This window comes from Vigna umbellata, chromosome 4 (genome assembly GCF_029865625.1).
Source record: "Vigna umbellata cultivar VRB3 chromosome 4, Vumbellata_1.0, whole genome shotgun sequence".
Taxonomy (NCBI): Eukaryota; Viridiplantae; Streptophyta; class Magnoliopsida; order Fabales; family Fabaceae; genus Vigna; species Vigna umbellata.
The window spans coordinates 13,406,192-13,417,746 of record NC_142168.1 but is presented as its reverse complement, the minus strand read 5'-3'; the positions used below and the strand labels follow the sequence as shown (position 1 = coordinate 13,417,746).

At 31.6% G+C, this 11,555-nt stretch overlaps 3 protein-coding genes across 3 annotated transcripts; all 3 read right to left on the bottom strand.

The window, feature by feature from the left end:
* Nucleotides 1-807: 807 nt before the first annotated feature.
* LOC148199288 (LEAF RUST 10 DISEASE-RESISTANCE LOCUS RECEPTOR-LIKE PROTEIN KINASE-like 2.8) lies at nt 808-1,732 on the bottom strand. The gene has a single exon (XM_088112618.1). It carries the CDS (start codon nt 1,621-1,623, stop codon nt 808-810), a length of 816 nt encoding a protein of 271 aa, XP_087968744.1. The 5' UTR covers nt 1,624-1,732.
* A 1,988-nt stretch (nt 1,733-3,720) lies between these two features.
* Nucleotides 3,721-7,444, bottom strand: LOC124824465 (cysteine-rich receptor-like protein kinase 19). The gene is made up of 7 exons (XM_088114237.1): nt 6,442-7,444; nt 5,272-5,430; nt 5,043-5,164; nt 4,763-4,973; nt 4,435-4,672; nt 4,198-4,348; nt 3,721-4,089 (listed from the first exon to the last, which is right to left on the bottom strand). Exons 1-7 carry the CDS (start codon nt 7,187-7,189, stop codon nt 3,757-3,759), a joined length of 1,962 nt encoding a protein of 653 aa, XP_087970363.1. The 5' UTR covers nt 7,190-7,444; the 3' UTR covers nt 3,721-3,756.
* A 1,334-nt stretch (nt 7,445-8,778) lies between these two features.
* Nucleotides 8,779-11,142, bottom strand: LOC124824510 (putative glutamine amidotransferase GAT1_2.1). The gene is made up of 4 exons (XM_047296940.2): nt 10,781-11,142; nt 9,874-10,604; nt 9,567-9,773; nt 8,779-9,296 (listed from the first exon to the last, which is right to left on the bottom strand). The coding sequence occupies exons 1-4, from the start codon at nt 10,866-10,868 to the stop codon at nt 9,051-9,053; spliced, it is 1,272 nt and encodes a 423-aa protein (XP_047152896.1). The 5' UTR covers nt 10,869-11,142; the 3' UTR covers nt 8,779-9,050.
* Between the last annotated feature and the right edge of the window lie 413 nt (nt 11,143-11,555).

Genomic DNA, 11,555 nt, shown 5'->3' with positions numbered 1-11,555 from the left:
ATGATAATTAAAAAGAAATAAAATCTTAAAAAATTATGCCATTTAAATAGAAATAAAGGGAATACAAGAAATCTAAGAAAAAAAACTAAATCCACAGATGAAGTTTCAAATAGAAAGAGAATTTTAAGTTTAAATATTTATTCTTAAGAAAGGCAAAGAATATATAACTATGATTTATTAGTTTTTTGTTTTGTCATGCAATTTGAGACTTCCAAGTAGCATAATTATGCATACTTCAAAGAATATAGGAATTATCAAGCTAACTTCATAACTCATGTCCCTTTCAGGTTTTGAGGAAAATGTGTTATACTATTACTATAAGAAATAGAATAGTCATAATCAACGCAAGAATTAGTAGCAGGTAGAGAATTTTTTCATGTTTGATCGAGAAAATTGAGGTTCCACTCTAGAATTGCTGAATGGCTTCACCAATCGCAATTTCTCAATGTCGTGACGGCACTGAGAATCAGACAACGAAATATGTTTTCCATTCCCTATTTCCTTTCAATTTGTCTGCATTTTCCAAATACAGTAATTTGGATATTTATTCCCCTATAGGCCTCAACATGGTGTGAAACAATGGATGAAACTCTCATTAGCTTAAGACTTCAGAGCTACCTAAGACTAAGGAACAAGGAACAAGGAACAAGACCAAATATAATATACTTTGGCCCACATGATAAAGAATTATACTGGAACTGAATCAACCAATTAAAAAAGGTGTTTAATCTGTCAGTTCAAACTTCAAAGGATGAATTCAGACAAATTAAGTGCATGTTCACATTAGATGAACATTTGATCTCAAAATTAGCTTAATTCATCGTCAAACACGAAGCAGAAAAATAAATTTTGAATAAACTTAGACGTACCTGAAGATGCTTCGCTATCTGGTGAGATATTAGGACATGGTCCATCTCTGCAGTAACATGTTTGCTGTGAAGACCCTTCAAAACCGCATTCTCCACCTGATTTTTCGCACTTGGCACATTCTTCAACACCTATTATCCATCTCACCACAAACCCTTCTTTGATTGCCAGGTATACTTGGAAGAAACTATCAATCTGCTGCAATGAAAGAGGAACCGGAACAACCACACTAGTTTTGCAAGACAAGGGAGAAAGTGACCCAAACTGAGAATAAACGGTTTCCCCAGAAGTTCGATTACAGCGAATATAGTTGGTAGGCAAAAACTCTGAAGAAGTGCAACCATAGGAAAGGGTAAGATTGTTATAGGGTGACTCGTAAACGTAGAGCTGAGTGTCAAGGCTGGTGCTGACTTGTTCTGGCTGGCATAAGTCTATCAAGTCATCTTGTTTGGTGATTTTCAAAGTATGGCTATCTGGGTTGGCTTCCGAAACCTTGTATTTGACATCCTTAATGGTTATGTAGCTGATCTCGTTTTCGCAGATGAGTTCCATCAGAGGGTGGCCACACTCTCTTGGGCGGTTCCCTCCCCAGAATGGAAAACCGATGTTTCTTATTTGGCCACAACTTATCAGATTAGGGCAATTGCTGTAAGTATGATTGGAGCTTAAGCATGAAAGTAAATTAAAAAGTAGGAGGAAGATAATTGAGTGATGAAGTATAGTGATAAGAGGGAGATGAACACTGTGGGAAGCCATTGACAGAGTGGAAAGAAAAAGTCAGGGAAGAAGAAAATGTGACTCAAAAGAATGAATTAGTATTTTAAGATATATAGAAATTGCTTTCTAAAGACAAGTAACTGTGCTTGTGGAAAGGTTTAACTTGACTTAACGCCAATTTTAAGTATAAAATTTTACATAACTTGAACTGTCTTTCTTGAATTCATTTTTGTACCTGAGGAACCTTTATAATACGGAAAAGTGCCCTTAATTTTAAGCACGTGGGGTTAGTTTTGATCCTCTGTCTATTTATTTATATTTTATCCGGTTGAAGAGCTTTAATGAATTTAAAAAATAATTGAAATATAATTCAGTGTAAAGTTCTCCTAATTTCATTTAAAAGGAATTGACATAGTCATGTTTGAGTTAATAGTATAAGTCTTGTTATCTTTGTAATCTCTACGTGTTTAATCATGTTTGTTTGATGTTTTCTCTCTTTAAATGTTTATTAGCATTATTAACTTTTCTCTTTGTGAAAACTTTTGTAAATGTACCTAGAACAGTAAATAAATATGATTATAATTATTTTTAATGTTAAACTACATTAATTAACAATAATACATCGAGATGTAATAAAAAAATAGAATATATGTTACGGTTGAAAACTTTTGTCAATAATACATAATATGCTAAGGTTTTATGAAAAAGTTGTAGTTTGTAGACTATTTTTTTTTAAATTCCATAATAGATTACACTTGGGTGTTATAGTCTATAGTTATGAATAGACTGTGATTTTTTATCTAATCATAATCAATTATGGAATTTAAAAAAAAATCATTTTATTAAACAAGGATTTAACAATACCAAAAATAACTTGTTGAACTAGATAGTTTCGTTGAATTAGAAACAGGCTAACGTAGTTAACAATTCATAACTAGTAATATTTTTGAAAAATTCACTTTAAATAAGTAGAAATTGATTTTTGAGTAATTTTTTTGTTGTGTTAACCCTATTATTGTATATTTGTTTGTAGAGTGTGTGCATCATGTTGGAAAGATTTGATGTAAAAAAAAATTTGAAATGATCATAACTTTTGTTAGGACTTCGAAAGTTAGAGTCTCAAAATTCTTAAAATTTCATCCTTTACTATATCTTTTATAATTTTTTAAACACTTTTCTTCCACTTCTTTCACATTTCAAATACTTATTTCCTATAGTCTATACTATTCACATTATTCTAACTATTTTTTCTCTTTCTAACATTAAATGGAGATTTTTCATGATTTTATCATGATAAATACAACAAAAATAAATCAAATGTCATCATATCATTTTTAGGGTTCAGAAGAGAGAAATGCAAACGTAATGCTTACATGAGAACTAAGCCCAATAATGGTGATCGTCATGGAAAACATCCAAACAATTTGGTCTTGCAATAAATGGTAAAGAAAGACAATAAAGACAAAAAAGAAAAGGCTCTTTAAACGAATATGAATGGAGACGAAACGAACATGAAAGAGCTCTTTAAACATGAAGATATAGGAACTTGCAAATGAAGGAAAGAAACAACAAAGAAACCAAGACAGAAATCAAAAGAAAAAACAAGAAAACATAAAAACAAAATCGTTCACAATGGCAAGAAGCTATATGTTGGACCAAATAAAAAGTTTTAAAATTAATCCCAATAGTCAGATTATAAACTAATGTAAAATCATAGCCTTTACTCTAGTAGTTAGAATATAGACTATGGTTTTTATCATAAAACTTTTAATTTTTTTATTTAGTTTATATTTATCTTTCCATCAATTCAATGTTACTTTTCCTCTCACTTTTCTTAATTTTTTTTCTCACTTTCCACTATTACTTTTTTCCAACACGACTATCAATTAATTGTTAAAAAAAAACAAGTGAAAATATTTTTTAAAAAGACTTAGTTTACAAAATATAATTTAATTCATATTATGAATTCCTATGAAAGACAAAAATCTTAATTCTTTAAGCATGTCTCAAAATCGATATATTAACTAAAACATAATAAAAAGTTTATATAATTCATCACAACTTAAACAAATTACATGGATTATCAATAAAGATAATAATATTTCATTACATTATAACAAAGACTTGAACACATATTGATCACTTCTAAACAAAAATACCAAAAATAAATTACTATCGAGGTAAAAATTCACTAACAGACATTTTATTAGTAGAGAATGAAATACAGTTGTTGATAGGTTCATTAATATTTGATTTCTGAGCAAATATTGTTGGATTCGTCCTTTCATTTAAGAAAAATGCTGGTTCTTGTGAACTTGGTAGTTCATTGAAATAACTACTAATGTATGATAGAACATTTGTCATTGTAGGTCTGACATCAGGATTTTGTTGAACGCATAATAAACCAATTTGAATACACTTAGTAACCTCAAATTCTGAATAATTTTCTTTGATATTTGGATCTAATATGTCTAACCATGTTTGGTCCCTCCATTGTCTCCATACCTACAAAAATTTGTTAAATTAAAAATTCAATGTCATAACCAACAATGAACATTGAAATCTATGTAATCAATGCAAGAAGTGAATAAATTATTGAATTATTATACTTACATAACTTAAGAGACCTTCATGAACATGTGGTTCGTGAGAACTCAAATTCTTTTTTCCAGTAATAATTTCTAGAACCATGACTCCAAAACTAAAAACATCTAACTTTTCTGAAAATTGTCCAAACATTGCATATTCTGGAGGTATATATCCACTGTAAACAAAATGATTAATTAGAACAGAAAAAACTATGAAAAAAATAACAAATAGAATAATGAGAAAAAAAGTATTGTAACTTACAATGTCCCAACAATTTTATTTGTATTGACTTGATCTTGATTTATTTCAACGATTCTAGCTAGACCAAAATCTGAAATTTTTGGAATCATATTTTCATCTAATAAAACATTACTTGGTTTGAGATCACGATGTATAACTTTGAGTCGAGAAAGTTCATGTAAATAAAAAATCCCTCGAGCAATCCCTCTGATAATATCATAACGTTTTGTCCAACTTAACAATTTTGATCGTTGAGAATCTACATATTAAATTAAAAGAAAAATATAAGAAAGCATATTTTATAATTTGAGAAAATATATAAAGGTGTGTAAGGTTTAAGAAATCATACCAAATAAAAAATAGTCAAGACTCTTATTTGGCACATATTCATATATAAGAATTTTAGTTTGCTCTTCAAGACAGAAACCAACCAATGTCACAAGGTTTCTATGTTGAAGTTTAGCTATAACTGAAACTTCATTTTTAAACTCCTTTGCACCTTGGGTAGAATTTTTTGAGAGCCTTTTTACTGCTACGCGTTGTCCATCAAAAAGAATTCCCTGAAAATTAAATTACTTGTCATAAATAAAGTAAAAACTAAAGAAAGTAATTATACCACACTTTTTCACCTTATAAACTTCTCCAAATCCTCCTTTGCCAATCCTATTTTCATCTGAAAAATTGTTGGTTGCTGCTTTAAGTGTAGCCAATTTGAATTGTAGGGGCTCTAAAGTGAGACTTTCTTTACCAACTGGGTCATATTAACATTATTGAATTGTAAAACTGGTTAAGTTGTTAAACATGAAAACTTAAAAATTATATATCACATGTTTCTCTTTAATAATTAACAATACTTACAATTTTCTCTTAGGAGAGTCTTATTGCTCTTTTTCAGACTCTTATTGCTCTTTTTTGGTTTTCTCTTGATCAGATAGTAGCACAAAAAGATGAATGTTATAAAAACAGTTGTAGGTGCAATAATCAATATCCATATTCGCAATGATACTTTTCTTTTTCCTGCAAGAAAATGTACAGGTAGTAGTAACAGTCAATAAATCATGACAACTTATAATATACTGATATGAATATGATGAAAGGTTAGCTCCCCTCCAAATGGTAGTGGAGTTGTTCTTGTTGTGCATGTTAATTAGTATCTTACTTTCATCCATTACCCTTGTAATAATATATTTATAGATCAAAATTTCTGTTACTTTTTTTATATACCTTTAATTATCGTGTATATTTTCAAGTTGTGTATTTAGTATTAATAAAAACAAATTTTTTAATATAGACTAAAAGCAATATTAACTAATTTCTAATCAGATTTAAATATAAATAAATATATCTGTTTCTCGTCTCTTTGTCTCTCAATATAAAAGAGTGAAGAAATAAATGGATTTTTCTTTAAAAAATAAAATTGTTTTTCGCTTTCGTGAGTAGAAAGAGGGGCAATGTATATATATTTTAAACATAAATGACATCTAAAAATATATTAAAGGTGTTTCCTAAATACATGGACTAATTAAACCTATCGTTTGAGAAGGAAGATAAGCAAAAAGTCTAGTCAAAGAAGGAACACATGGGTAGAAATAGTATACGGGCAACATTTTATTATAAATATTTTATTAATATTTCTATATATTTTATGTTTCTATTACATCAGTTAGTTATTATATTTTTGAAGTCTCATTCTTAATAGATGTCAAATAACATATATGTGATCACTTTTAAGTGCTACTTACTCCTACCTATACCACTGTGTAACATATAAAAGAAGAAGATGATGTAGTAATGGTTGAGGAAGTCACACTGAAAAACCAAAGAATCATGATTTACAGCATAGTCCTTGTTCCCTTTCAACCCAATCTTTAACAACCTAAAGGAAACACGAATAATACTCTACAATGGCTACTCACCAAATAATAAGGCTAATAACAGGAACAAACTTACGATGTGGTCTGGTTTACCAACAAAACAAAACTACAAATGGAAATATCTACAAGAGACACAAGAGAGTTATAACCATACCTTTGCATGTAGCAGAACGGGGTCCATCCACGCAGAAACATCGAAATCCTCCATCTCCTTCATCAACTCCACACTCTCCACCAGAATTACTGCATTTCTCACACTTCCCGTTATCTCCCTCCCAATTCAACTCAAAACCATTCCGTAACGCCTCGCTTATTTTCTTTTCAAGCACAAGTGAAGCGTTGGTTTCAAATATCGGAATCACCACAACCGCGCAATTCCCCGTGTACTGAGGTACAGGTACGGGAGTGTAGTATACATTTTTATCAGCATCACAACTATGAGTAAGCAGATCCGTCTGTGGTAAAGAGGAAGCTGAATCGGAAGGGCAATCATAAAAGAGCGTGACGTTACGAAGATCATTATATTGGTGATCATATTGAAAGTGAGTGTTATAAAAGGTGCTGTTCTTGTACTCACTCACACAGATACTATCCCAATAATCATCCCTGGTCATTGTTATTGTCTGTGTTGTATTACGCCAATCAAGAATACGGTACTTGGCATCGTTGATGGTTATCTTTGGGACTCGTTCTTCACACGTGAGCTTCTCTTCGCCGCAATAACTACCTCTGTTTTCTCCCGAGAAGGGGTACCTGAGATCCAGCTTGGTATCTCCGCATGTAAAAGCGTTACTACAGTTGGTGTACTGAGCATCATCGTCACAGAGATAGGTCGGAGCAATGGTTGAGATGAGCAACAGAACGAAGATGAAAGAAGAGTGAAGAGTTAGCTTAGGTTTCATTTTCGGAGGATGAGAAAAGATGTGGGAGGAGAAGGTGTATGCAGGGAGAGCAAAACGAAGACAAGGATTGAATTATATTACACTGGGAAGTCTCTGACCAGTTCGTTTCATCACTTTCAATGCATGTTAAATTTTCCACAATGCTGTTTCTAGGAAGCCCGAGCCAAACTGAAAGTTTGAATTTTGGAAAGGGTCAACCTGACGAAATCATAATCGTGATACACAGTTGTTTGAATGTGATAGATTATGTCCTGATAAGGTGATAAGTTTAAGGTTTAAATTTTATAAAATGTGAGGAGATAATATAACATTAACTATTCTTTTAATAATTTTAGAGACAAATATTATTAAGGATTTTATAAACTTTGGAATATATAAGTAATTTTTTTTATAAATTATTAAAAATAATATAATGTAATGCAATCTAAAAAAGAATTAAATTAGCATTTCACGGCATCGTTTGCTAGTAACATTGTAATGTGTAAATTTGACTATAATGAGTGGACCGATGTATTGTTACACAAAGTGACTTAAAGCAGGAAAAGGATTAGGGTTGGTGAGTTGCCAAAGACTCATTATTACAGGTTTTATTCGAATGAAAAAAACTAAAAAACTTTATAATATTGAACTAAAGTCAATTCGGTCCACTTAATCACGTTAGTAAATGAGTTTCAATAGGGTTAGTTTATGTTACTTGTTTAAACACAAAAATGTATAAGTATATTGACATTTTAATGATGTTTGTGCGTCAACTTTTTTTAATGGTTAATTAGTTTTTTTCTAATGATAATATTAAATTATTAAATGATATAAGTTTTCTATTTGTCACATTTGAATGGCGAATTATTTAAACTTTTTTTTAACCAAACTGCTTAATACTTTTTTAATATTATTTATTTGTATTTGAAGAGTTTGAATTATTGAAGATCTGATAGAAAAATTCCATGCAATGTTGATTTATTTATTTTAATTTTGTATTAAATTTAGTAAATCATCTCTCTAAAGATATCAAATCAGATTGATTTGGTCTATCCAAAATTTAATATGTAGTAGATCATTCTGTCCGAGTCAGGTTACACGTGATATCTTTAAATAAATTTAAAAGTGTATTTAAAGAAATCAATAAAAAAAACTTATAAAATATTTATAAAAAGTATTTCAGAAAAAAGGTGCATGAGTTAAGTTTTATGCCATGTTAAATATTTGGTTACGTTTTCAGAATATGAATATCCAATCTATTCACAGTTAAATGAAAAATAGGTATTAAACCTTCAATGAAAAAACCACTCACACTAACAATAAGTTCAATCCATATATAAATAATTAACATGATTTTTAATCCAAATCTTTAAAACACGGTCTTCAATACAAAATTTTAAAAACATAAGTTTATGATTTTTTTCATCTTTATAAATTATTCAGCTTCATCTTTTGAAATTAAAATTAATTTGAAAAATTGTAAATTCAAAAAATAAGAAACATTAAGTTCCACTGATCTATATTCTTAGGATATATGTTTTTAATCAGAAATTATAGTAAAATAAGTTGAAATTAAAATAAGATATAGGGATAATAGTTTTCTATATGCAAAAAATGAACTTTTATTTCGTGCATTTGTTCTTGAATTTTCCCCAAAGCTAGAGTGGCTATATCTGTTGTTTACAGAAGTGATTGACATTTGTAAGGAATTGAATATCAGACTCAAACAAAGGAATAAAATGAAAAGCCTTGATTTCCTCTAACAATCATTGGATTCAAAGGACCACATGGTACCAATTGACAGGCAACATAGAAAGAAACAAAAGTTGGTTGAGTTGCATGATCAATTAACGAGAAAAGGAACAAAATGATGAAGTGAAAGTCATTGAGGAGTGACAAGGCCATGTATCTTTATGTCCAATACTTCTGAACAAATCTGCCCCATTGTGTGATAGAAAGACAAGAGCTCTGACAACTGTTCCACTGACATTTTCCTCATCACTCCTCTTGCCATCTTTTCCCTTTCCTCATTCAGTTTCACTCTCTCTTTGTATGATCTTGCATTTCTAACCGTTGCACCCATTTGCTTTAGTCTGTTCTCTTGCTGCACACTCAAGGCTGTGTTCGACTGCAAAATTCATCAATCAGTACACAGAAAAACAAAAAACTGATAACTTTCATATTCCTTGCACAAACAAAAATGATTCACCAATAACAGAGAAAAAGGAAATGTATGCATTTCATAGGTACTTTATAACTGATCACTGTTCACGAGGTTTTATATACATATATCCTCACTTGCTTGAATGGCAATTAGATAAAGTTGTATCTAAATTCTGTCCTTATTCTAAATGAACCGAAAAGTTGAGAAAAATAGTTTAATTGTGCAACTCAGTACCTCAAGAAACTCTGCTCCAATTTCAAGTTCAGAGTCTCTGGGGGAATTGGTTCCACGGCCAGCGTTGTAGAGGTTTTTGGCAAGTGAGAAACTACGCACTATAATCTTCCTTTTGTTTTCCATTTCCTTATTAAGCTTAACAGGCTTTTGGACTGTTGTTAAGCTGTTCAACTTCTTCTGATAAGCAACAACCGCCTTTACAAATTCCTGCACTTTCAATGAAATTGCAAATGTTAAATCAACTCTAGCCAATATATGGACCAATAACATTCAACAGATCTCGAAAAAAAGTGATGTATTTTCAAACCTTATAAGCAAAGGGGCATCCTGGGTAATCAAACTCCTCCGAATCAGGCTTCCTCATACGCTCAGGGTGAAATTGCAATCCCATAATGAACTTACCCTCATCTGGATTATAAGCATCAGGGTCATAAAACCCTTCAATCAATCCATCAGGTGCAAAGGCCATTGGAACAAAACGCTGTGCCAATCTCTTCACCCCTTGATGGTGATAGCTATTAACCCAAATATCCATTTTTCCATCTTCTAAAGAATCCTTAAACCAATGATGCAAAGGGGTGTCCTCAACCACTTCCACATCGTGCCTATGCCCATCATAATCGTCATAGTTTATATGCATCACCCTTTTATCCTCTGGACACTTGATTGAAAGCTCTTTCCCTATGTCCTGGTAAAGGGTACCCCCACATGCTACATTAAGAATCTGTGAGCCCCTGCAGATTCCCAAATAGGGAATGTTCCTCTCCAGGCATAGCTTCGCCAGGCTCAACTCAATCGAGTCTTTTTCTTTATCAATGGCCGTGTCACTCACATGGAGCCTTCTAATCTCTTCCAATTCCTCTTGTGAAAGACCCGAGGTATCTTCTTCGTACCAAGAGGGATCAATGTCCTCCCCTTCGCACAGAAGCACGCCATGGATTGGCTCAAAGCTATCCAACAACATGTGCACCCCAGAAACACGAGGAACAATCACGGGCACGGCGCCATACCCTACTATAAGATCCAGGTGATATTCACCTGAAAAAAAAATCACGTAATAACAAATTTTATCATGTTAATTTCCTTACATTATTGAAAAATAATTAAGAAATTGCATACATTATTCATACAAGAACAATTTTTTGACCACTCCCAATTGCACCGAAGCAGATTTGATTGAAACACGAAAGAAAAAAGATGGAAACATAACCTACCGACGAAATCAACGAACTTGTTCTTGCGAACGCTTCGTCTAGAGACAATGAGAACACGAGGGAGAATGACGGAGAGATCGGTGGACATTGGTGCGACGATGGAGATTTGTTAACGGCTACGATGCGTATATTCTGTACGAAAAGGTGAGGGCTTTTTGGGCACAATATTTATAAACGATGGTATTAGAAATATGGATAAGGATGAGGAGTAGGATTAGGTTTTGGAATTGATAATTAATGAGCGTTGATGAAACCGTGGATTTCGTTAGATACAGCTGACAGGGCCTGCAAGAGATATATACTGAGATAAACAACGTTGGAGCGCAGAAAAACAAGCAAACTTTTTCGTGCCTCCGCGTATGATCGACGTTTTCACAGCTTTCGATTTCGTTTTGTTCTTTCTCATGTATTATAAATAGGTTGCTAGCCACCAATTAGTTTTTACGCACGTTGGTTCTAAATAAAAATTCTATCTGTTGACCGTTGACTTAAATTTTGGAGGCTTTTGATTTGATAAGATCAGAATTATCCTTACTTTTTTAAAAATATATGATCAGCACGTTAGCTTTTATAGTTAATATTTTAAATTGTATTTTTATTACCTGATAAATGGTTATGGATTGATATATAGTAAAATAAAATAATATATCATACTCTTCCTAATGATTTCATATCCCTTATCTTATTTTGTGTAACTGTCAAATAATAGTATGCTAGTAACACTACAAGAAAAAAAAAACTCATTTTTTTACCATTAAAATACGTAGGTAAGTTA

What these genes read in the sequence shown, in the direction of transcription:
- LOC124824510 (XM_047296940.2), bottom strand. Translation starts at nt 10,868, where the DNA reads ATGTCCACCGATCTCTCCGTCATTCTCCCTCGTGTTCTCATTGTCTCT. An exon ending in CAAGTTCGTTGATTTCGTCG is followed by an intron (nt 10,605 to 10,780) that starts GTAGGTTATGTT and finishes TTTTTTTTTCAG; the next exon opens with GTGAATATCACCTGGATCTT. An exon ending in TTGGAGCAGAGTTTCTTGAG is followed by an intron (nt 9,297 to 9,566) that starts GTACTGAGTTGC and finishes TGAATTTTGCAG; the next exon opens with TCGAACACAGCCTTGAGTGT.
- LOC124824465 (XM_088114237.1), bottom strand. Translation starts at nt 7,189, where the DNA reads ATGAAACCTAAGCTAACTCTTCACTCTTCTTTCATCTTCGTTCTGTTG. An exon ending in CCGTTCTGCTACATGCAAAG is followed by an intron (nt 5,431 to 6,441) that starts GTATGGTTATAA and finishes ATTTTCTTGCAG; the next exon opens with GAAAAAGAAAAGTATCATTG. An exon ending in GACTCTCCTAAGAGAAAATT is followed by an intron (nt 5,165 to 5,271) that starts GTAAGTATTGTT and finishes AATATGACCCAG; the next exon opens with TTGGTAAAGAAAGTCTCACT.
- LOC148199288 (XM_088112618.1), bottom strand. Translation starts at nt 1,623, where the DNA reads ATGGCTTCCCACAGTGTTCATCTCCCTCTTATCACTATACTTCATCAC.